Here is a 26,340-nt window from a genome sequence, read left to right as displayed (position 1 = left end):
CTCACACTCCACCTCAACAGGAGGACTGCCTGCTTCAGAAGAAAAAAAAAAAGATTAAATAGGAAAGAGTCCTATAATCTCCAAATATTCATTAGACAATAAAAAATCACCTACACCAAAAACCAGGAAAATTGCAACATGAATGAGAAAAGACAGTCAACAGACATCAGCACTGTGATAATTCAGATGTTGTAATTATCAGACCAGAATTTTAAAGCAGCCATCACAAAAATGCCTCAGTGAGCAATCACAAACACACTTGAAACAAATGAGAAATTTGTCTCAGGAAAGAAATGGAAGCTATAAGGAAGAACCAAATAGAAATTTTAGAACTGAAAAATAAAGTAACTGTAATAAACTTACTACATGGGCTAGATAGAAGAATGGAGATGACAGGAAAGAATAACATTGGAGATAAAGCAGTAGAAATGAAAAATAGAGAAAAACTGGAAAATGAATAGAGCCTCAAAGGCCTGGTAAACATTAACAAAAGATTTAACATTTATGTCATCAGAATCCCAGAAAGGGAAAAAAGAAAGTGGACCTGAAGAAATAATGGCTGAAATTTCCCCAAATTTTGCAAAAGACATAATCTTACAGATTCAGGAAGCTGACTGAATCCCAAATAAGATAAACCCAAAGTAATCCACTCCTAGACAAAATCAGAATCAAACTTTTGGAAATGAGTAGTTACTGTCTAATAGATAGAGTTTCAATTTTGCAAGATAGTTCTGAAGATTAGTTACATAATGTGAATACTACTACTAAACCATACACTTAAAATAGTTGAGATAGTGAATTTTATGTTACGTTTTATGACAATTGAAAATTTATGACAATTGAAAAATTAAATATCAAACTTTTGAAAAAGGATCTTTAAAGCAGCTAGAGAGAAATGAACTGTTACCTATAGGGAACAATTCATGTGACAGCAGATTTTCCATCAGAATCTGTGGACGTCTGCCAGGCACAGTGGCTTACGCCTGTAATCCCAGCACTTAGGGAGGCTTACGTCTGTAATCCCAGCACTTTGGGGGCTTACGCCTATAATCCCAGCACTTTGGGAGGCCAAGGCAGGAGGATTGCTTGAGCCCAGGAGTTCAAGATCAGCTTGGGCAACATGGCAAGACCCATTTCTACAAATAATAATATTAAAAATAAATAGCCAGGCATGGTGGCATGGGCCTGTAATTCCAGCTACTGGGGAGGCTGAAGCTGGAGGATCACTTGAGCCCAGACAGTCAAGGCCACAGTGAACCATCTTCGCTCCACTGCACTCCAGCCTGGGTGACACAGTGAAACCTCATCTCAAAACATCTGTGGATGCCAGAAGGATATGGCACACCATTTTTCAAGTGCTGAAAGAAAATACTGTCAACCCAGATTTCTATACCAAGTGAAAATATCCTTCAGGAATGAAGATAAAATCAGAGTGGTCTCGGATGCAGGAAAACTAAGAGAATTTGTGAGTAGCAGACCCTGAAAGAGAATGATAAAAGAAGGAAACTTGGACTGTCAGGAATAAAGAAATAACATAAATTCTACATAGTCTCCTCCAGAAAATAGAGAACACTTTACAACTCATTTTATGAGGCCAGTATTATCCTGATAGCAAAACCGAAAGATAGTATAGAAAACTACAGGTCAATATCCCTGAAGAACATAGACACAGAATCCTCAACAAAAACTAGCAAAACAAATCCAACAACATATAAGAATTGTATGCCATGACCAACTGGGTTTTATTCCACATCAGACACAGTATCCAAAAATCAAGGTAGCCTACCATATTAAAAGGTTAAAGAAGACAAGTCACATGATACTAATGGAGAAAACATATTTTTTCTTGATCATGAAATGGTTTATAGGAAAGAGAAAAAACATTTAGCTAAGTTAAACATTCATTCATAATAAAAACTCAGCCACCTAATAGAGGGGGACTTGCTCAACTTGATAATGAACCCACAGCTAACATAAAACTTAATGATGTAGTCCTAGCACCTTGGGAGGCTGAAGTGGGTGGATCACTTGAGGCCAGGAGTTCAGGTCCAGCCTGGGCAATATAGCAAGGCTCTATCTCTAGAAAAATAATTTTTTTAAAAATTAGCAAGGAATAGTGGCTCGCACTTATAGTCCTAGGTACTTGGGGGACTGAGGCAGGAGGAACACTTGAGCCCGGGAGTTCAAGTCTGCAGTTGGCTGTGATCACACCACTGCACTCCAGCCTGGGCGACAGAGCAAGACCCTTTCTCTAAAAATAAAATGGGAGGAATCATTCCAAATGATTTTAAGACTTACTATATAGCTCCAGTACTCAAAATACTGTACTATTGGCAAGGGGATACACACATAGATCAGTGGAATAAAATGGAGAACAAGAAATAGACCCACCTAAGTACAGCCAACTGATTTTTGTCAAAGTTAGAAAAGCAGTTTGATAGAGGAAGGATAAATAGCGTTTTCAACAATGGTGCATGGAGCTATTGCATATCTGTAGGTAAAACAGTCAGTCTCAACCCAAATCTCATACTGTGTAAAAGTTAATTTAAAATGGATTGCAGATTTGAATGTAAAACTAGAAAACTTTTAGAATTTAGACATAGGAGAAGATCTTCAGGACTGTGGGCTAAATGAAACAGTTAAACCTGAGACCAAAAGCAAATTCTATAAAAGAAGAAAACAATAAATTGAACTTCTGAAAATTCAAGACCTTTTATCTATGAAAAAGACTCTGTGGAGGGTATGAACCTGTAACTGAGACGGAACTTGTATCTACAATATTCAGAGAACTCTCAAAACTCAGCAATAACAAAGACAAGCAATCTAGGCAAAAAAATAGACAAAAGAAGTGAACAGACACTTCACCAAAGATGAATAGCAGATAAGCATGTGAAAAGAGGTTCAGCATGGTGAGGTATCAGGGAAGTGAAAAAACATGATGAGATATCACTACACACCTATTAGAACGGCCACAATAAAAAATAGTGACAATAATAAATGGCGAGGATGCAAACACACTAGATCACTCGTATATTGCTGGTGAGGGTATAAAATGATACAGCCCCCAGGAAAATAGTTTGGCCATTTATTAATAAACATATGCTTGCTATATGATCCAGCAGTTGTACTCCTGGACATTCACCACGTAGAAGTGAAAACTTACGTCCACATAAAAGTCTGTGCACAGATGTTCATAGCAGCTTTATTTGTGCTATCCAAAAATTAGAAACCAAATGTCCTTGAATGGGTAAATGGTCAAATAACCTAGCACATCCACATCATGGAATACTACTACTCAGTAACTAAAAAGGAATGAATTGTCGATACACACAACAGCTTGGATGAATCTCAAGGGATTTATGCTGAGTGAAAAAAAGAGGTTACATGCTGTATTATTTATATGACATTCTTAAAATGACAGAATTATTGCAATGGAGAATAGATTCCTGATTGCCAGGAATTAGGAAAAGGGGAAGGAAGCGTGGTCATAAAGGGGCCACGTGAGGGATCGTGGTGGCAATAAACTGGTATCTTTACTGTAGTGGTGGATATAGAGACCCACACATGTGATCAAATGGCCTAGAAAACACAGCTACATACCTGTAAAGCCAGTGAAATCTGAGTAGGATCTGTGCATTGTACCAGTTGCAATGTCCTGGCTTTGACAGGAGATGATATAAGATGTTACCACTGGGGTAAAGTAGGTTAAAAGTGTATGAGACCTCTCTGTATTACTTTTGCAACTTTCTGTGACTTTATGATCATTTGATCATTTCTAAATAAAATGTAAGAAAAAAAGTTTATACAAAAAATTAGCCGGGCGTTGTGGAGGGTGCCTGTAGTCCCAGCTACTCGAGGGGAGGCTGAGGTAGGAGAATGGTCTGAACCCGGGAGGCGGAGCTTGCAGTGAGCCGAGATCATGCCACTGCACTCCAGCCTGGGTGACAGAGCGAGACTCTGTCTCAAAAAAAAAAAAAAAAAAAAAAAATTAAAAAGGTTTAGTGTCTCTTCTCAATTAAAAACCTATTCCTAGTAGTTTTACTACTAGGAATAAAAGGTATGTCCTTAATACTTAAAAAATCTCGGACCAATAACCAGCTTGATAAGGACATATTACAGGCATTCTCATTAAAACTATGCCTGCTATTTTCACTTCTATTTTACCTTCTAGAAGAGCTTGCTAATGCAATTAAATAAGAAAATCAAAGAGTATTCAAAAAAATAAAAGATTATTCATCTATGATATAGTTATCCACTTAGATAATCTAAGGAAATCCCCTAAAAAGGTTTATTAAAACAAATGATAGTCTAATAAGGTGATAGGACACAAAATGTATTCAGAAATCAACAAACAGCTTTCCTGTTTATGGGCCATAAACAGAAACTATGATGGAAAAAAGATTCATAATAGCAACAAAAATATTAAATGCCTAGAAATAAACATAACAAGCAAAGGACAAGACCTAAATGAAGAAAATTACTGAATTCCATTAAAGAATGATTTGAAAAAATGAGAAAAAAAAGCTATAGTTCTTTAATGTAATTTAAATTACTTTCAATAGGACTTGAAGTTTTTTTTTCTTGTTTTTTGCTTTTTTAAGATTTGAGGGTAACTTTTCCTTTGTTTTGAATAAATATCCTGATTTTTCGTTTTTAAAAATTTCCTTAGGTTTCTCTAAGTTATAGCTTATGTGAGCAGTTAAAACTTAACAATTTTTAGTAACGTGGTTTTTTTTGTTGTTGTTGTTTTTGAGATAGAGGCGCGATCTCAGCTCACCACAACCTCTGCCTCCCGGACTCAAGTGATTTTCCTGCCTCAGCCTTCGAGTACGTGGGACTATAGGCATGTGCCACCACGCCCAGCTAATTTTTGTATTTTTTGGTAGAGGCAGAGTTTCACCATGTTGGCCAGGCTGGTCTTGAACTCCTGGCCTCAAGCAATCCACCTGTCCAAAGTGCTGGAATTTCAGGCGTGAGCCACTGCGCCCAGCCTAGTAAAGCATTCCTATTAATACTGTTTATTTATGCTTAATAAATATGCATATAGAATTAATCATGGAGCTCTAATTAGAAACTACATTTGTGGTTATCTTTTCAGAAATTAGTTTTGGTGGCTTTGTTACTAGGTTATGTTTATACCTAGGGTGAGAGAGATATATATATATGTGTGTGTGTGTACACACATACACATACATATTTTAATTAGAGTGGATCATTTGGATTGTTTCTTACTAAGTCAATTCACCTAAAAACATGCCTAAAACACTTTGTATTGAGATACAGTTGGTATTACACAAACAATAATTCTGTTAAACAGGTTCTGGTTTATTGTGTGTTTGAGCAAGTACCCTTGTTTTACTTGTAAGTTATTAATGCTATCTTTTTGTACATAAAGATGTTTGTAAGAATATATATGTTTAAGTGTTAATTAATAGTTATGTTATCAATAATGTTTATTAGTTCAGTAGACACTTAGCATCACTTGTCTTACAGATGGGGAAACAGAGGTTTGAATGATTTTTGCCACAGTCACAGCAAGTAAAAACTTGGACTTTGAAGCCCAGCATAATGGTGTATCTGTTTTGGGTAGGAGGGCTTCATTAAACCTCTGGAAACCAGAATAAATCATTTAACTTGTTTGTAGGACTCCTGAATTAGCCAATCCAAGTAATACATTAAAGGGTTATCCAGAACTCAGATTTTTAGCCCTAGAAATGAAAGTGGACCCATTAGGGCAAGGGGCTCTTCAAAATCCCCTCAAATAATAGTAATTGTTGTTTCCCCTGACAAGATGAGCAGGAGGAAAGAGAAGCTGACATCTCCTAAACACCCAGTGTGGCTGGGCATACTGAACTGTACCACAACCTCCAGCATAATTAGGATACGAATTTTATGGATTAGAAAACAGATTCATGTTAAGTCACTTACCCAAAGTCACAACTGTAATAAAGAACAAAGCCAGGCTTTGAAACTTTATGTATCGGGCTCCAGAGCTCATGATGTTTACACTGGGATTTCCCAGTCTTTTTTTTTTTTCTTCTTCTTCTTCTTCTTTTCCAAGATGGAGTCGTACCATTGCCCAGGCTGGAGTGCCATGGCGTGATCTCAGCTCACTGCAGCCTCCGCCTCCCAGGTTCAAGTGATTCTCCTACCTCAGCCTCCCAGGTAGCTGGGATTACAGGCGCGCACCAGCATGCCCAGCTAACTTTCGTGTTTTTAGTAGAGGTGGGGGTTTCACCATGTTGGCCAGGCTGGTCTCAAACTCCTGACTTCATGATGCGCCTGCCTTGGCCTCACAAAGTGCTGGGATTACAAGTGTGAGCCACCGCTCCTGGCCTCCCAGTCTTGTCAATTCACAGGCATCCTCTAAGGTGCCTGTTTAAAAAATAATATACTTAACCATGGGGCTTCTGGGAATTCTGATTCAGTGTCAGGCTGAGATAGGTCCAGGTAATGTATCTTTAACAGAAACCATAGGTAATTTTGATCATCAGGCAGATTGGAAAATATTACCAATGCCATTGTGTACTAAGAGGGTTTGAAGGTATTGGAGAAGCAGGAATAGGCTTAGGAGTAGATCCCAATTTTTTAAATTGACACTTTACTGATTTTCTCTAGTAAAATAATAGATTGTGGAAGTTATAAAATTGCTTTAAGTTCCCTTAATCTGCACAAAAACCAATATTTTATTTTTTTCTTTTAGTTGACAACATTCATATAGTCAGTTCTTTGGCATTATCTATGTTTACATTGGGGAACAAAAGCACCACTGACAGGTATAGATAAAACTATTCTGAATGCAGAAGTGGAAGAAAAAGTTATACTTAGAAGTAACGTTAAAAACAGCTTTAAACATAGAATCAGTAACTTCCTTGGGTACGAAAACCCCCCAAAATTTTAAATAACTTAATCTAAAACTTTAATCCTTAAAGTTTTATAGAAGATCATAAAACTTTCAAGTTGGGAGAGCTCCTGGATAGTCACATATTTATGGATGAAGCAACCACAACTTAGAGAGGCTTGGGGGCTTGCCCACAGTTAATGGCAGACTTTCAAATCCATGCTAGCCAAGATTCCATAGAACTCTAATGGATTACAGATAAGTACCAGAAAAAAGCAACTTTTCTAAGGATACACCAGGTTTTAGAAATAAATGTAGTGGCAAGTCATGTTTTCCTTATATTCCCTGTTTTGTTTACCTAATTTTTATGTTTTCTTTCATTTTTCCTTGTCCTAATAAAAATGGATATATTTAAAGGAATCCCTTTTAGGAGATTATGTAATTTGAAATATTTTATCTGATCAATGATATGTTAGAAAAATGAACCATAACCTTCCTAGAATAGTGTGTTTAACAAATAAATACTTTCAGAACATGTTGTGCTAAAAAAACTCTAGTTTTCTCCACTTTTATTACAAAACTATTTTATGAACGAAGAAAAATGAGCATAGCTAGATGCTTGTACATGAATTCTAAGCAATATAGCAGCATTTCTATGTAAGTAGTAGCTTTGTATTTGAACTGGAATTTAATTATCTTATCTGCAGATTTAATAACTCTATGATCTTGGACAAGTTATTAAAATCTCAACCTAACTTTTTTCTTCCCTGTTATACATAATAACTTACCTCATGGATGGTTTTTAATTATTAATTGGGATTCAGTGAGAGAATATGTGTAACACAGGTAGCACTGTAGTTTGAACAAAATAGGCAATGAATAAATGATAGCTGTTACTTATTTCCTTGACCCAGTAGTTATTCAGAATAATATTAATTTCTGAGTGAATGCTTTATTTCCTTATTCAGTATTTTATTATAATCAGAAAATGTGATCTGTGTAATTCCTGCCTCTAAGAATTTTAAACTGGCCAGGTGCAGTGGCTCATGCCTATAATCCTAGCACTTTCGGAGGCTGAGGTGGGAGGATTGTGTGAGGTCAGGAGTTTGAAGCTTCAGTGAGCTAAGGCTGCACCACTGCACTCCATCCTAGGTGACATGGTCAGTTTTTATAACTTTTCATAGAAACTTAAAAGTTGAAAACAACCCATATTCTTTTTACATTATAAAATTCAGTATCTGCCTGTTCTAATATAAATTATTTCAAATGCTTTGTCCTTATTTATTATGCTAGTTGATATTAGTGCACTAAAATTTTCCCATCCATTTTCTTTCCATGTATGTTATATTCTCCAAAGCATCTGCTTTTGTGTTTTGTGGTTGGTTTAGTCATGGTTAAATGTTCAATACTATTATGCATTTACTGTTTTTAATGACTTTTTTGCTTAAAAAGTGATACATGCTAATTGTAGAAAATACACAGAAGGAAATAAACCTCTGCACTCTTACTATGGAATATTATTAAAAGATTTTTTTTTTTTTTTTTTTGAGACGGAGTCTCGCTCTGTCACCCAGGCTGGAGTGCAGTGGCCGGATCTCAGCTCACTGCAAGCCCCGCCTCCCGGGTTCACACCATTCTCCTGCCTCAGCCTCCCGAGTAGCTGGGACTACAGGCGCCTGCCACCTCGCCCGGCTAAGTTTTTTTTGTATTTTTAGTAGAGACGGGGTTTCACTGTGTTAGCCAGGATGGTCTCGATCTCCTGACCTCGTGATCCACCCGTCTCGGCCTCCCAAAGTGCTGGGATTACAGGCTTGAGCCACCGCGCCCGGCCCTATTAAAAGATTTTTATGTGATTAAGAGTAGGGGTTTTAGGGCCAGGCGCGGTGGCTCACGCTAGTAATCCCAACACTTTGGGAGGCCGAGACGGGTGGATCACTTGAGGTCAGGAGTTTGACACCAACCTGACCAACATGGTGAAACCCAGTCTCTACTAAAAAAAAAAATACAAAAATTAGCTGGATGTGGTGGCACACACCAGTAGTCCCAGTTACTCAAGAGACTGAGGCAGGAGAATCCCTTGAATCCGGGAGGTGGAGGTTGCAGTGAGCTGAGATTGTGCCACTCACACTCCAACCTGGGTGACAGATCCAGATTCCATCTCAAAACAAAAAACAAAAGAGTAGGGGTTTTAGAATTAGATTTGGGTTTGAATTTAGGCTCTACTTATTAGCCTTAGGCAGTATATTAGAATTTAGGCTCTACTTATTAGCCTTAGGCAGTGTATTAGACTTACTCATGTATTCAGCAAATATTTATTGAACACCTACTGTGTGTGCCAGGCATTTTGCTAGGGGACTGGGGATCCAGTGCTTAGAAAGATTGACATACCTATCTTGGCTTAATTTCCTCATTTGTAAACTGGTGATAATACCTCACAAAGTTGTTAAGAAGCATCAAAGATAATAGTCCTTAGCATTTGCCTAGTATGTGGTAAGAGCTCAGTAAATGATAGCAATCATTATTACTGTGTGTATTCAATCTTGATTATATCTTTAATCCAAATGACTTTTTTACTCAGCTTAAGGTTTTTGCCTTACATTTTATTTTTGGTATTAATGTTGAAACACTTGTTTTATTTTTCTTTATACTTATCTGTTTGGTTTGGGTTTCTCTTTAAAGTAGTAAATAGTTGTTGGTTTACTTTTTAAACAATATAACGTGATTATTAAAGTTATGATTATCAAACATTTCAAACACATACCCGATTGGAGAGAGTAGTGTAATGAACCAACATATTCCCATAACCCAGCCTCAAGGATTATCAAACTCATGGCCAATCTTGTTCCATTTCTGCTTCCTCTTCTCATTCCCCCAGCCACCCCCCGATAAACATTTGCATTTATACTTCTTAAAAGATAGACTTTTAAAATTCATAAGCACCTTACTATCATCACTCATAAAACATCAGTAATTCTTTAATAATATCTAATATCCAGCAAGCCACTTCCTTGTATAATTAGATACTTTACACTTTACATTTCTTACATTATTACTTTTGGAATGGTTTCTGTCATATTATTTTACATTTTTTATTCTTGTGACGTTGTTTTCTTCTTCCATATAAATTGTTTTGTTTGAGGAGCTTATGAAATATAGAAGAAAGAATTACGGAGCTAAAAAGATCTGGGTTTGAATCCTACTTCTGCCATTCAGTAATTAACTTTGCTGAGCCTTAGTTTCCTTGACTATAAAATAGGAATAATTATACCTGACTCATGTTGTTAGGATTGAATGTGATGCCTGCATAAAGTATTATTAATAGTCTCTGCCAATTATTATCTTTAGTGACTTGAACTGTAATACCTATTCTTGGTTACTATATGGTTTTTCAAAACATTCCAAAATTTATATTTACTGGATAATTACTAAAAATAGTGGTTTTAAAATATCCTTCTAGGAAAGAGAATTTAGAATCTTGGCTTCTCCCACTACCTCTTTTATTTTGAGTTCACATTAATTTAGCCTGAGGTTACAAATCCTACTTTTAACTTTCTGAAGTGTTTTTTCTTTTATATTGTTTATATACTTATGTCGATTATTCTTCATTATTGAACCCTTTTCTTTTAGTGGAATTAACTGTTTTACTCAGTTATTTCTAAATGTTAGGTTGGTGTCAGTATACTTCATCAGTTCTTTCCTACCTCAATATTCTTTATCTCTTATTCTCTTTTGATGGTCTAGGATGTACCTTTGAACAATTTATTTTTTAAAAAACTACCAGGATGGTGAAAATTTGACTTTGCAGATCTAAGAATAATTTCCTGTGACCTTTGAACACGAAAAACTAGGATGAGGTATAAAATTCTTAGATCATAACTTTTCCTTTTCAATTCTCTGTAAGTGATTACTTCATTGTCTTCTGGCATTTTATTGTTGCAGAGGAGAAATCTGAGGTCAGTCTGATTTCAGTTCCCTTGAAATAACCTATTTTTTTCTGCTTGTATGCTTGTAGGATTATATCTTTATCCTTGAAATTTAAAAACATTTGCCAGGACATGTCTTGGTGTTGATGATCTCTGTTGAACCTTCTCAGTCTCCAGTCTCAGGTATTTTTTTTTTTTTTTCAGAACTGGAAAATTTCCTTATACTTTTGATTGATTAAACTGCCTGTTTTTTTTCTTTTTTCTTTAGGAACATCTGTTATTCATAGATTATTTCTGTGTCTGTCTTCCATAGTTTTTTAAATCTTTTCTTTCTTTTTTTTTTTTTTTTCGTTTACTCAAGTTTGTCGTCTGTGGCATGGATTCCGTTTTCTGCAGTGTCAATTTTAATACTTGCTATTCACAATGCAGATTTAATTTTGGCTACTATGTTTTCATTTCTTTATTCTTATCTCAACACACTCTTGTTTCATAAGCAGAATCCCCCTTAGACGGTAACACTTCAAAAAACATGAGGTGGATCCTGGCCTGAAACTTGGCCACAACCACAGGACCAGGAAAAAAAAAAGTTTCTGAAAGGGTCCTCTTAAACATAAAAATGTAAATATAACCAGAGGTCATTCTTACCCTCATCTAGAAAATAGAACAGTGTTGGGTGCTAACAGACCTTAAGTAGCTAGAGGAATAGTAAAGCAGGCATAAGGGCACCTTAACTAGAAATAAACTGATTTTTCTAATTACATGTATTGGTTTTCTCTTTATAAAATTAATACATAGGCCGGGCGCGGTGGCTCAAGCCTGTAATCCCAGCACTTTGGGAGGCCGAGACGGGCGGATCACGAGGTCAGGAGATCGAGACCATCCTGGCTAACACAATGAAACCCCGTCTCCACTAAAAATACAAAAAAATTAGCCGGGCGTGGTGGCGGCGCCTGTAGTCCCAGCTACTCGGGCGGCTGAGGCAGGAGAATGGCGGGAACCCGGGAGACAGAGCTTGCAGTGAGCCGAGATCACGCCACTGCACTCCAGCCTGGGCGACAGAGCGAGACTCCGCCTCAAAAAAAAAAAAAAAAAAAAATTAATACATAATAAGTGCATGTAACTTTGAAAATACAGTACAAAGAAGAAAATCCTATGACCCAGGTAACGACTGATGAGATTTTATATGTTTTGCCAGTTACATGCACACATGTTGGGAGGAATGGATGCAAAATTGGGTCATACTATATAGTTTTGTATCCTTTTTCATTTAATATATTGCAAGCATATTTTTTGCATCATTAAATTTTCTTTGAGGCCCTGATTTTAACCATTGCATAGTATTCCTACATATGAATAGATGTATTATGATTTATTTAACCAGTCCCTTGTTGGTCATTTAGATTGTTTTCTATTTTTCAGTATAATGAGTATGATGAATATCACTGTACATAAGTCTTTATGCACATCTCTGATATTTCCTTAGGATAAATGAGGAGCTGATTCTTAATCCTGTCACATTGGTAAGGATTATATACATTCCTTATTAAGAATATAAAGTGCTTGTTTCTTATTGTTTCAATGTGATTGCATAGAAGATTCTTTGGATTCTGAACAATTTGATGGTATCTTAACCATATTTTGAGAGAGGTGCCTAGTGCCTCATGCTCAGCACCTTCATGATGGAATTCCTATTGCATAAGCTTTTGGACAGGAAAACCACTGCTGATATCAGGGAGTTTGGAAGGTAGATATACTTGTGGAAACCTGAGGGTGGTGAAAAAAAAAAAAAAAAAGTATGGTCCTTGCTCATTCCTACAACCTGGGTCTCCATATTAATATACTAGGACTCTGGATCTTTTCTTTTCCTCTTCCCTTCCTGTTATTTCAGACTGTTACTCTCTTTGAAGATTCTTCTCTTAATGTCCGTACGTCCATTTCATTTCTAAATAGGAGAATGTCAGTAGATGGTATACCCTGCTGAGTTCAAGGTAGCATTTTATCAGTCACAGATCATCTTTTGGTCCTAGCATACTTATACATGATGATCTCCTGCTGAAATGGAAGTATTTTTTTTTAACTAATGATATATTTTCAGAGGTATCAGACAGCAGCCTGGAAAAGTACATTGTTGTATCATGCCATTACAACAAAGCAGTCTGCTTAATAAAGTTGCTTAAAATGAAAGTTTTTAAATTAATAAAATATTTTTAACATCAGAATTTTCCTTAAAATATTTAGGAATACTCTAGAGTTCCTGAAACCTTGATTCAGAAATACTGATTTGAATTGTTCTTCCTCTTTAAGCCTGGAAGATGATCTTAGGTGATAATTTTTTACAACATTGAAAACAATTCCTGCTGAAAGTCAAGGGAACAGTCTCCTTTATCTGATTTGTTCTGATGAGACCCATATTGTAGGTTATTCTAATGTGTGACTTTATACACATTTCAGGCTAACAAAGTAAAGCATGATTAGCATTTCCTAACCTTTTCCAGTATTTCACATCACATTTGCATATATACAATCTGCCAGGCTCTGAAATTTTTTGGCTGGAAGGCATTATGGTGGGATGAGAGAGGATAAATACATTTGCCTTACTTTTAAACTATTTTTTGTCCATACTCATTCTCTAGCTACATTGTATAAAAATATAGCACATACAAAATGATCTCTTCCACCCTGCTTAGTGGAAAATTGACTGTAGTGAATTATGGAACAGGTGTTTCAACACTCTCCTATACTTCTTCATTGCATTACATCTTTAGAAGTTATATGTAGAAATGTAATGTTACACTGTCAATTGAGGCAAAAGAGAGGAAAAGAAATAACATTTACTGAGCATACACTGTCTCTTGGTGGATCTTTTTAATTACAACATCCCTGTGAGGTAGATATTATGTGCATCTTGTGAGTGAAGAAACTGAGGCTCAAAATGTTAAATAACTTACCCAAGTTCAGGTAACTACACCAGTAACTGACAGAGTTGGGGTTTAAACGTGGTACTGGCCAGCTTTAGAACACATTTTTTCCCACTTGTTTTTTAAAATTAGAGAAATATATTTTCTTGTTTAACAAGTACTATTCCTTAAACTTAGGAAACAGTAGAAAGTAAAATACTGCGTAAGACTGATAATCCATGTAACCTAATCTCTAATAAAACCAAGGGTCATTTTCCAAATGGGAAACTTAACTGCAGAAGTAACTCTTTGCTCATTTCTGATAGATAACATTTGAATCCTTGTTTTGATGAAGTGATAGAAAAGTTTCATTTGAATAAAGGTGCTTTTTTTGGTAGAAGAAGCTTTGTAAAGCTTCACTGGTATGTAGGATAACATGGGCTCGCTGCTTTAAAAATTAAATTGTTCAACATTTTAAATTTTTGCTAAACTCAGGAGGTAGATATTTTTACAAAATGTAGAGCATAAAATACCCTTCAGATTATGTTTCACTCAATTTTTTTCTTAAGTTGCTTTGTTAGTATATACTATACTATTAACTGGGTGAGTAGTTGAGAAAAGAAAGTTTATTGTAAAATTTGAGATGACGTGAAGCTGAAAATAGTGAACAGGCTGATCGACAGATTTGGAATCTAATGTATAGAGACTGTGGCAATGGATGGGAGCTGGAAAAAGGTGAATCAAAAATTTTAAATAAAGTTTTATTCATGGAACTAAGAGTAACAACAGGTATGAATAGAGGATGCAGGGTGTGGTTGCAGTGCAAGAAGATAAGGATTTAATCAGAAAACTTGATATGTCAGCATTGTGTTGAGGGCATTCCAAAAATAATGCATTTGTGAATTGCATTAACATAAGTTTATTTTCTAGGACAAGGGAGGTAATATGACCTTTACTCTGCATTGGTCGTTTGAGGGTTGAAATGTTAATTACATACAATTCCATACACCACCCTTTAAGATGAATTGGAGTGTGCTCAGAGAAGAAGATAGTGATGAGTCTTATCTGTCTTAAAAAAATGTTTGAAGGAACTTATCTGGAAAAGACAAGAGTCAGGGTGGATTAGAGTCATAGCTATAGATTTACTTCCTGTGACTTTGCAGATAGAGTACGGGCAAGTTAGTCATCATTTATTAGTAATCCTCTTAAAGAGAATTTACAGCTGAGGAAAGTTGCTATATAATGAAAAATTTCATGTAGCAGGCAGTACTTTTTCAGAGATATTATAGTGCCTAGTGAGGTAGTACATTCTCGTCCTGGTAGTATTTAAGCGTAAGTAAGAACGGAGTAGAAAGAATTGAAACATATTATGTGTAGTAGGAACAGAAGACTTTTGAGATGCCTTACCAATTCAAAGATTTTTTAAATTCCAAGATCAGAAGGACTTTACAGAGTATGTTATCCTCATGAGGCTACCTCACCTTAGTAATAATGTGCATTGGTACAGCTCTTTAACATTTGTAAAGTTCTTTCTTCTGAATTATCTCGTTTTTGAGCCTGGTAATAATCCTTTGGGTAGACAGGACAAGTATCCTCATTTTGAACAGGTAAAGTAATAGGCTAAGAGAAAGTCTGAATTGCCTCAAATCATAAAGCTTATAAGCAGCAGCCTAGGGCTCTATCCTTGGTCTGCGAATTCCAAGTTTAGTGCTGTTTCTCCTGTACCAGTTTTCTTTAAAAGTAAGTTATAAGTTGTGATACTTGCTTTGCATACATTAAAAATTGCAAGGAACAGATGGTTCTTAAATTTTATTCCTATGAAAAACATACGTGTAGCTCAAGTTAGACTGAGGGTTCTAAACGCCACACAATGGGGAGTCATGGGGGCAAGTCTGTGTTACAGAAAGATAACTGTTTACAATTAATGAAAAACTGGTTTGGGCTGCTAGATGAATGATGGTGCCATTCATTAATATGGCAAATATAGGAGAGGGAACAGATTGGTGGGCCAGAGGTGAGGTAATTGAATTTTGGACGTAAGAAAACTAGCTGACAGTGATTGTTTACTAAGTGCCAGACACTGTGGTTAGAGTTTTATATCATTTAACTAATTTAGTCTTTACTACAACCCTCTGAAGATAAGACTTTTCAATCTTCATTTTCCATATGAAGAAACTGAAAAGCTTAGATTGTTTAAAGAACCTGTCCAAGGCTTCATAATTAATAGGGTAAGAATATGAATTTGAATCTCTGTGTCTGACAACAGAGCCACAGTTGTTAGGAGCTAGTTCTTTGGTACATTTGGATAAGAACAACCAGTAGTCAGTTGAATAAATGGTTGTCACTTTGAGGAAAAATAAATATTGTAGAGATACACGAGTGTCTTTATACCAAAGAAATGGGCAGTGTTATAGTCTTTGAACATTCCTTAGGAAAATAAAGATTTTACACTTGCCTCCCTATCTTTTCCTGAATTTTGGCACTGTTTCTGTGCTTCATAGTATTACATAGGCATTCCCTAATCTAGGAACATCTTCTATGAGTGGTGAAAATGAAAGGTGCCCTTTGTATAAGGTCAACAGACCTTCTAGGATAGGGGCTATGTTTTATTAACTTTTATCTTCAGCTCAGTGCCTAGAACATAGCTTGAATGAAATGAGATGAATGAATGGATGGATGGTAATAGGGATGAGAAGAACAAAGAGGGGAGTTCATATTTAGAGCAGCTGCCTCATGTGAAGTATGAGGTGATAGGTGGGCTGCCTTTTATTTCCCAGGTGATAATGCTCCAAAGGTGGTTAGCTTAGATCCTTGTATACTTGTTGAATTAATAGTCATGGCTACTCCTTTTTCCAGTGAGGGAATGAGAGAAGAAACTATGTGTTCCTGACTTCTGTTTTTGTGGTTTTTAAAAATTACACAAATAATACATATTCATTGTAGATACATTAGAATATTCAAATAAGCAAAAATAAACAATTTAAATTGTGTAAAATTCTACCACCCAGAGATAACCACTGTTAACATTTTGGTGTATATCCTTCCAGAGTTTTTCCCCATAAAAATATATACATTGAAATATGTATATATTTATTTAAAATGGGATCATTACAATCCATATCGTTTTGTAAACTGCTTTTTCACTTATTACATGTGACTGTCTTTCTATGTCAATGAATTTACATCTTTATCATCATTTTAATGACTGCATAGTATTCCATTATAAGGGTGTACCGTAATATATTTAACTAGTTCTCTATTGTTAGGAATTTAGGTTTTCAATTTGAAGTTCTTTTTGGAATAAAAGTTATGGTGAGCATTCTTGTATGTACATCTTTGTACACTTGTCTACTTTTTTTAAAGAAGTAGAATCGATGAGACATTTCAAAATTTTATGTGTGGTATTTTGGTTTTTTTAAAATACAGACTCAGATTGCCTTCCTGAAAGGTTGTGCTGATTCACACTTTCTCCAGCAGTATGTCCAGAGTGCTCTCTCCCCCATACCCTCGTTAACACTGAGTGGTTTTTTGTTTTTGTTTTTGTTTTGTAAATCATTACCAATTTGAAAGGCAAAAGGTGTCTTTGGGTTAAATGCATTTCTTTGATGAGTACTAAGGCTGAACTCTTTTTTCCCTTATTGCTCATTTCTGTTGAGGTTCATCGTTTTTTCTTACAGGTTTGTAAAACAAAGCTCTTTATGTATTGAGGATACCATCCCTTTGTTATATGTTGCCTTTTTTTTGTAATCAGTTTGTCTTTTATCTTTTTTTGTGTCTGGCAGAAGTTTTAAACTTTTATAGATTCAAATGTCACTTTTTTCTTTATGATTTCAACCCTCCTTACCCCATGAGTATTGTTCACCTATATTCTAATAGTTGTATAATTTTATTTTTTCACATCTAAATGTTTAATCCATCTGGAATTTATTTTGATGTAGAGATTGGGCTTAATTTTCTCTGAAGTAATTAATCAGTTCCCTTGATTAATTATGAATGGAGTTGGAATTTAGAATGTGTTTTGCTATACACTGTTGTAAATAATGTTTGGTGAGGCTTAAATGAGACCATTTGTAATGCATTTAACTATTAAACTCAAGGGCTCACGTGGAAAGGTAATAATCATTTATTATATTTTTCCATGAAAAAATGTTTTTGTAGTTTCAAATAATTAACTTTTGAAGCACATCCTGTTGCAAATTTAGCAACTGCATACTCATATGGTGGTTCTACTTCATTAGAGCCCTTTAGGGGTGAAAATCTTCCTCAGTTTTTGTTGTTGTCTGCCTTCATTTAACTTTAACTGATGTGAGGTCTGTTTTGGTAACTTTCTGCTTGCTGTGCTTTTCACAGAATGGACAACAAATTATGGATGAACCTATGGGAGAGGAGGAGATTAACCCACAAACTGTAAGTAAAATATTCTGTCCCAAAGGGTATAGATAAATGAAATACTGTAAAATTATTCTTATTTTTCAACTGAACAGAGTAATCATTTTACAGTACAAGAAACTTGTCGATCCTTTCACATTAACTTTACCAGACTACATTATTGAGTATGCCAGAGACCTTTCTAAAAACTGTACAATAAGAGTGATTTTAAGAGAATGATAAAACAGATTGCTTTATATTGTTGAAAGTTTTTCATTAGTGCCTAAAGCTTATGTTTTTTTGTTTCTTGGGGATTTTTTGAGATGGAGTTTTGCTCTTGTCACCCAGGCTGGAGTGCAGTGGTGCTATCTCAGCTCACTGCAACCTCAGCCTTCCGGGCTCACGGGATTCTTCTGTCTCAGCCTCCTGAGTAGCTGGAATTACAGGCACTCACCACCACACCTGGCTAATTTTTGAATTTTTATAATTTTAGTAGAGATGGGGTTTCACCAAGTTGGCCAGGCTGGTCTCGAACTCCTGACCTCAGATGATCTGCCCACCTCAATCCTCCCAAAGTGCTGTGATTACAGGTGTGAGCCACTGCACCTGGCCTAAAGCTTATGTTTTTAAATAACCAAATTGACTGTAAATTTGTTAAAGACAAAAATATAAAGGTCATACTTCACAGATATGTTTAACATAGAAAGTGGACATTCACCATTTCCTCATCTGTTTTTTTGTTGTTGTTCACTCCTGAATCCCCAGTAACTAAACCAATGTGCCTGGCACATAATGGACACTCATTAAATGTTACATAAATGAATTAATAAATTGTTCCCTACTACCACACACAGAATAACCATTGTCAACAGCTAAGTTATAGTCTTGATATTTTGTACATAAGGTAATTATTATTTATGTTTACAAAATACATATTCTGCAACTTGTTCTTTTTACTTAACATGTCTTGAACATCTTTGTATGACAATACATATAGAACTACCTCTTCTTTGTTTTTTTGTTTTGGGGGGGGTTTTGAGACAAGGTCTCTCTCCCTGTCACCCAGGCTAGAGTGCAGTGGTAGAGTCATGACTCACTGTAACCTCAAACTCCTGGGCTCAAGCAACCCTCCCACCTCAGCCTTCTTAGTAGCTAGGACTAGAGGCACATGCCACCACGCCCAGCTAATTTTTTTTTTTTTAATGTTTGTGTTTGTTTGTTTTTTTTTTTTACAGACGGGGTCTTGCTATATTGCCCAGGCTGGTCTTGAACTCCTGGCCTCAGGCAATCCTCCCGCCTCAGCCTCCCAAAGCATTGGGATTACAGGTGTTAGCCGCCATGCCCAGCCAGATCTACCTCTTTTTAAAGTGGTTACACAGTTACAGTATTCTATTTTATGAATATCCTATATTTAATGTAATATTCCCCTATTTATTTTTGTGAATTTGTGTTTCAGTAGGATATAGTCTTAGAAAAGGATGTTCTTAAACCAAGGGTATAAACATTTAAATCTCAGTAGACATTTATCAAATTTTCCTTCAGAATTTCAGTATATGAGAATACCTGTTTGAGTATTGCCTACTCAACACTAGGTATTATCAGAAAATATTTTTAATTTGAGTGACTCTAGAAAAATAATACTTTCCCTTTTTTTTCTTTTTCTTTTTTTGAGACAGTCTCGCTCTGCTGCTCAGGCTGGAGTGCAGTGGTATGATCTCAGCTCACTGCAACTTCCGACTCCCAGGTTCAAGCCATTCTCCTGCCTCAGCCTCCCGAGTAGCTGGGATTACAGGCAACCGCCACCACGCCTGACTAATTTTTACAATTTTAGTAGAGATGGGTTGCACAATGTTGGCCAAGCTGGCCTCGAACTCCTGACCTCAAGTGATCCACCCATCTTGGCCTCCCAAAGTGCTGGGATTACAGGCGTGAGCCACCATGCTTGGCTGACTTTCCCATTTTAATTTGCATCTCATTTGATTACTAGTGAGATTGAGTATCCATACATTATTGGCCTTTGCTATTTTATGTTTTGCTCAGTTTTATTTGGAGTTACTTGTTGTCTCCTTATTGGTCTGTACAATCTCTGTATATATTCTGGATATTAACTCCATGTCTATTATATATCTTGTAATATGTTTTTTTAAACATTGATTATGTGTCTTTCATTGTAGTATGTACGGAAGTTTTTTTTGTTTTGTTTTGTTTTTTGTTTTGTTTTATTTTGTTTTTTTGAGAAGGAGTCTTGCTCTGTTGTCCAGGCTGGAGTGCAGTGGCATTACCTCAGCTCACTGCAACCTCTGCCTCCCGGGTTCAAGCAATTCTCCTGCCTCAGCCTCCTGAGTAGCTGGGATTACAGGCATGCGCCACCACACCTGGCTAATTTTTGTATTTGTGGTAGAGACAGGGCTTCACCACATTGGTCAGGCTGATCTCAAACTCCTGACCTTGTGATCCGCTTGCCTCAGCCTCCCAAAGTGCTGGGATTACAGGTGTGAGCCACTGCACCCAGCCAGAAGTTTTCATTTTTAAATGGTCACATCTGGCTTCTGGGTTTCATGCTTTGGTTAGAAAATCCTTCCCTCCACTAGGGTTATAAAAATAATCCTTTTACATTTTGATCTTTTATAGTTTTTTGGTGTTTTTTGTTTTGTTTTACATTTAGATCTGTGATCCACTTGGAATTTAGTACCTGGTATGAAGTAGAAATCTAACTTTTCTTTCCAGATAAATAGCCTTTTGTCCTAACCTCTATTTATTGAATAAATAAAATCTATTCTTTCCTACTCATTTGAGATACCTCTTTTATCATGTATAAAATTGCCTTATACTCCTTGTATCAGTTTCCTGCTTTGCCGTAACAAATTACCACAAACTGGGTGGTTTAAAACAACAGATGGCTCTCGGGGAGGTTCCTTCCTTGCCTATTCCAGCTTCTGGTGTTTGCCAGCAGTCCTTGGCATTCCATGGCTTGTAGATACATCATTCCACTTTCTGCCTTGGGCATCAGATGATCTCCCTGTTCGTGTCTGTGTCCAAATTTCCCTCTTCTCATAAGAGCACTAGTCATTGGATTGGGACCATCCCACTCCAATATGACTTCATCTTAATTACATCTGCAAAGACGCTGGTTTCAAATAAGGTCACATTCACCGTTACTGGGGATTACTTGAACATACCTATTTGGAGGGCACAATTCAACCCACAACCCCCCTGAATATTTTGACTTTACATACTTTCTCAATTACTGTCATTTTATTATATGTTTTTGTTAATGTGGTAAAGCAAACCTTCCCACCTTTTTACTTTTGTAAAAAGTCTTATATGTAGTCTTATAAATATAGTCCTACATTTAATCTTCCAGATAAACTTTACAATCAGTTCATCAAGTACTTCTGAAAAATTTATTGGGATTTTTATGAGAATTGCCTTAAATGTACAGATTAACATGAAAAATTACTTTAACAATATTGAGTCTTCACATTCAGGAACATTCATTTTTTCTGATTTTCTTTTACATTCTTTATCAAAATTTTATGGTTTCTTGGCTGGGCGTGGGGGCTTATGCCTGTAATCCCAGCACTTTAGGAGGCTGAGGCAAGAGGTTTGCTTGAACCCAGGAGTTCGAGACCACCCTGGGCAGCATAGCAAGTCCCTGTCTCTACTACAAATTAAAAAATAAGCCAAGCATGGTGGCATGTGCTATGGTCCCAGCTACTTGGGAGGCTGAGGCAGAGAATCATTTGAACCCAGAAGTGTAAGGCCAAGGCTGCAGTGAGCTATGATCATGCCACTGCACTCCAGCCTGGGCAACAGAGTGAGACCCTGTCTGAAAAAAAAAAGTTATAGTTTTTTACATATAGTTCTTGTACTTGTTTTTACAAGTTTGTTAAGGTAAGTTATGGGTATTTTATAGTTTTATAGTCTTTGTTATGTAGAAAGTGGGATTTTTTTTTCTGGTATGTTTTCCATCTGGTTATTGCATATATATATTTAAAATGTTAGGTGTTTCTGTATGTTTTTAGCATCTTAGGAGTGTTAACTTTTCAGAAATCAAACAAATTGTTATGAACATTATGTCAGTTTTGGAAGAATAAGATCAGTTTAACCTTCTGCTTAAAACACCTCCATAGTTTTATGGTTCCTTTAAACAAAAGCCCAACCTCCATAACATGACCTACCAGGCCCTGCATAATAAGGCTTTGCATACTTCTCTCCACATCCTCTCTAGCCGCACACCTCTACTCTCTACTGAAAGTCCAGTCACTCAAATGTATCAGCTTCTCTTTTGCTTACGGGCTTTCAAAGGCAATGTTCCTTGTCTCAGAATTCTTTTCCCTTACCGCCATCCCCACTACTTAATTTCTGGTCATCTTTGTTTAGATATCATTTCAATTGAGATGTCTTCCCAATACAACTACCACTTCCACTTTCACCTTGAGTTAAGTGTTTTTCCTTTTTGCTGCCACAGGAGCCTATGCATACCCTAAATGGCAACACCATACCAGATTCCATTGCTTATTTGCTTGGTCTGTATTCCCTACTAAACTGTGAGTTGAATGAGGCAGTGACCAAGTCTGACTTATTCCTTGTTTTATGTCTGTGCCTAGTACCCAGTTGGTGTTCAGTAAGTATTTGTAGATTAAAGGGATGAATGGATTAAGTTTTAGCTAGCGTAGGGACCCAGGCATGGGGCCTAGTGCCCAGAGCTACCTTCAGATTCCTACCCTCTCCAAAACCATTTGAGGCAGTTTACTTCATTTATCTATAGTATATATATTTACATGTAAGCGAATGTAAAAACAGTCAGAAGGAAAACCTCCAAATTTTTTTATTCTCTGTAGTCTAAAAGCATTTTCCATTGTGATGTTATATGGTTTGTACTTTCTCCTACTCATGGCTTTAGTACCTTTTACATCTGCAAGAACCTGCATTCTAGAGACAGGTCAGAAAGATGGAGGACTAAGATACTACCTGCAATGCATATGAGGCTGTTGAGCAGATCATTCCAGATTATACAAATTAGGCTTAGGTGTCAGATCAAAGCCTGGTATTTAATATTTATTACATGATATTAAATCCAAAAGATTGTCAAAATATTTATTAACCTTATAATTTAAAATTGTATTTGCCTTTTATATATAATTAGAAGTTTTCCTTTTGTCAACTAATAATTTACATAGGGAATGTTGAGATGTTGTATTATCTATTTGATGTGTTACAAATTACTCCAAACTTAGTGGCTTAGAACTACAAACATTATCTCCCAGTTTCTGTGGACCAGCAATTTGGGCAGAGCTTAGCCACATCTTTTGGTTCAGAGGCTCTCTCAGACTTGAAATTAAGGTGTGGATCAGGGGTAGAGTTTCATCTGAAACTTGACTACGGAAGGATCTGCTTCTAAGCTCACATGGTTGCTGGCCCAGATTCCTGGTCCACCAAAACTGTGAGATAATAAATGTATGTATGGAGGTCATCAGCTGGTAGGCTTTCTTGCAGGTTCATTGGCCCCTTTTCCGTGGGCTAGAATGCAGAATGTAATGATAAGCCACTTTTGACTAGGACAGGACAGTAGAGAAGATGGATAATATGAGAAGAAATCTGGGTCCCTTAATACGTAATGATCTAGTGACACCTCTTCACCCAAAAGTATGCTCTTAAACTATGGACTGCTCTGTGAGAGAAAAAAAAAAAAAAAGGCACTTACTTTGTTTGAGTTGTCGCATTTGGGGATCTTTTTCTTACAGTAGCTTAGTCCATATTCTAACTGCATCTAGTCATTCATTAACAAAGTAGTTCATGAATGTCTATTAGGTGCCAAGTACTCTGCTACATTCGTTGTTACAGAAGCATATAAGGGAAACGTGCAGCTTTACAAATGGCAAAATAAAGTTGTTTTTGTCCTCTTCTCCTCTGGGAAATTACCAACCAAAACAACAAGGAGAATAAGAAATCAGAATTTTGGTCTTTGAAATCAGAAGATAACTGTAACTTCAACCACAAGATATAAATATGAAAAGCAGACAGAGGAGTGGTAACAAGATGAAATTAATAGAGCGTAAGTGATTTTAGAGGAATATCCTAATGGTGAGCAAGTCTTATTCAAGGCCCCAGAGCCTCAGAAGAGCTCAAAAATGGGGTCACCAGGTACTGTGGAACGTGGATGTATGGCATGGGGCTGAAAACAGAGATTGGTTGAATATTGATATAAAGAGTTTCTAGATCCTCTCTCCTCTGGAGACAGAAGGCATTTCACAGAGAAAACCAGAGAAGCTGTATACTTGGGCACCTTGGACACAGAAAGAAGTAGGGTAAGGCACTGGGCTGGAAACAGGGAGGTCAAGTGAAAACCTATTACTGAATGGTGACCTGGTCCCATTCCAACCACTAGGACCATATCCTCCCGGAAGGAGGATGGGCGTTGTGACTGAAGAAATGTAAGATACTGTCCTTTGGGAGACCTTTAGTGTAAAGGCTGCCTAGTTGGCCAGTTAACCTATAAGAAAGCCTCCCCAGTTGACAAGCCACATAACTGCCAGGCCACTTCTTAGTGCCTCACTCTCAAATATTTATGGAAAGCCAAATATCACCAGTTATGTGAGGAAGTCTTCCAGTATAAAATAATGAGATCTTGGAGGAACAAACAATGCAGGGAAAAAGCAAGTTTAATTAGTGTCCTCTGAGTGTTGAGACAAAATTGATTCCCTAAGAAAAAGTAAATTGCCATAAAAAAGAAATCATAAAAGAAGAAACTCTTAGAAGTTAAAAATACAATAGGAATGTTTTGCATTTTAGTAGAACATTTACAAGCTAAAATTGAGGAAAACTCTCAAAAAGTAGAACAATAAGAGGTAGAAAGTAGGAAAGAAAAAGAAAGAAGAGCAATCTAATATCTAATAGGAATTCCAGAAAGCGACAATAGAGGAAATGAAGGGGAAGAAAGCAGGAAAGAAATACCGTAAGAAACATATTTTTTGTTTTTTACATTTTAATATCTTTGAAATCAGAATGGTTATTATAATTCATAGTGTGACATATATTAATTGACAGCATCTTTTCTTTCATAATGGTATAGTGATAATCATGCTTTTAGATTAAGTGGAATACTAAAATACCAAATTAAAAAAAAAAAAAACAGTTTTCCAAAATGAGGACCATGAGTCTCCAGATTACAACATCCCTCTGAAAGCCTATTAATGAGAGAAATTTTAAAAAGCCCTACTCTCAAGAAGGGTCATCTCTATGAAATATCAAAACACTAGGGATAAAGGGAAGACCCTAAGCTTTTAGAGATTTTTTAAATCCTATATAAAAGATTGGATAGAAGAATATTAGACTTTTCAGCATTGGAAGTTAGAAAACAAGGAGCAATGCCTTTAAAATGCTTAGTGAAAATGGTTTTCAGCCAAGATATTTTCAGATATGAACCTATTTTAGGAAGTTGCTGGAAAATGGGCTCTGCCAACACTAGGGGGTTATTAACTAAGTAAGAGAGACATGGGATTCGGCAAACAAAAGATCCAGTACTGCAAGCATGATGAAAGTTTTTTCCCATTATGATGATTAAAGGAAGCTTCAGAAGACTAGTTCATGCAGGAAGCTTAGAGAGTACTCAGTCCAGATTGAAGTAGACAGATAATTTCAAGAATGCTGCCTCCAGGAATAGGATTGGGGGAAGAGGTGGGGGAATAGAAGTGATGAATCTAAATAGGCTTGAGTATTGAAAATTCACTTGAGAGGCTGTTGCAGAGTAGGAAGAATTTGAAATAGGTACAAAGAAAATAAAAGCAAATTTAAAAACAAAGCAACTGCAAACTTAAGGAAAAATAAAAATTGCACACAAGAGATGTAACTAAAGTATATTCTTTACCTAGGCAGTGAGCAGTGTTTACATAGTCATAATAATTGTAAAGACTAAATATTGGTTTAACCAAAATCTGTGATATGAGTGCCGAGTCATCTGTAATAGGATGTCTAAAGGTAATATCTGAAATTGATGAATCAAGAGAAAGTATTATAAGATTATTATTTATCATATAAAGGCAAATACCAGAGGGAACAATGAAAAGAACTGAAAGGGTACCAAGAGCATAGAATACTGCTGCTTTCTCATTACAAGCCTTGAAATACTTTTTGACACTTTAGCCTTTGATAAAAATTAAAGTGAAGTTTAAAAAGTAGTTGTAACTGGTGTGATCAGGCAAAAATTCACAGAAGGCATGAAATTTAACCTGAGTCTTAAAAAATAGGTACAGGATTTTTGAGAAGTAAATGTCAACATTTGGGTAAATGCACTTTTATGGGAAAATGG

General features: G+C 36.3%; 1 protein-coding gene across 8 annotated transcripts in view; it reads left to right on the top strand.

Annotated features, from left to right (window-relative positions):
* Positions 1 to 26,340, top strand: part of RPS6KA3 (ribosomal protein S6 kinase A3) — a 116,346-nt gene that overhangs the window by 14,630 nt on the left and 75,376 nt on the right. For 3 of the 8 annotated variants that reach the window (XM_050775106.1, XM_050775105.1, XM_050775103.1), the window contains exon 2: positions 18,012 to 18,068. In XM_050775106.1, the coding sequence (XP_050631063.1) occupies positions 18,027 to 18,068 (42 nt within the window). In that variant the 5' untranslated portion in view covers positions 18,012 to 18,026. Of the gene's footprint in view, positions 1 to 9,448; positions 10,948 to 12,183; positions 12,285 to 12,314; positions 17,339 to 18,011; positions 18,069 to 26,340 lie in introns of those variants that run through there. The other 5 variants (XM_050775109.1, XM_050775108.1, XM_050775107.1 and 2 more) reach the window with 5 other exon arrangements.

The sequence above is a fragment of the Macaca thibetana genome, chromosome X (genome assembly GCF_024542745.1).
Source record: "Macaca thibetana thibetana isolate TM-01 chromosome X, ASM2454274v1, whole genome shotgun sequence".
Lineage (NCBI taxonomy): Eukaryota > Metazoa > Chordata > Mammalia > Primates > Cercopithecidae > Macaca > Macaca thibetana.
The sequence above is the reverse complement of the archived record's forward strand: the minus strand, read 5'-3'. Positions and strand labels throughout refer to the sequence as shown.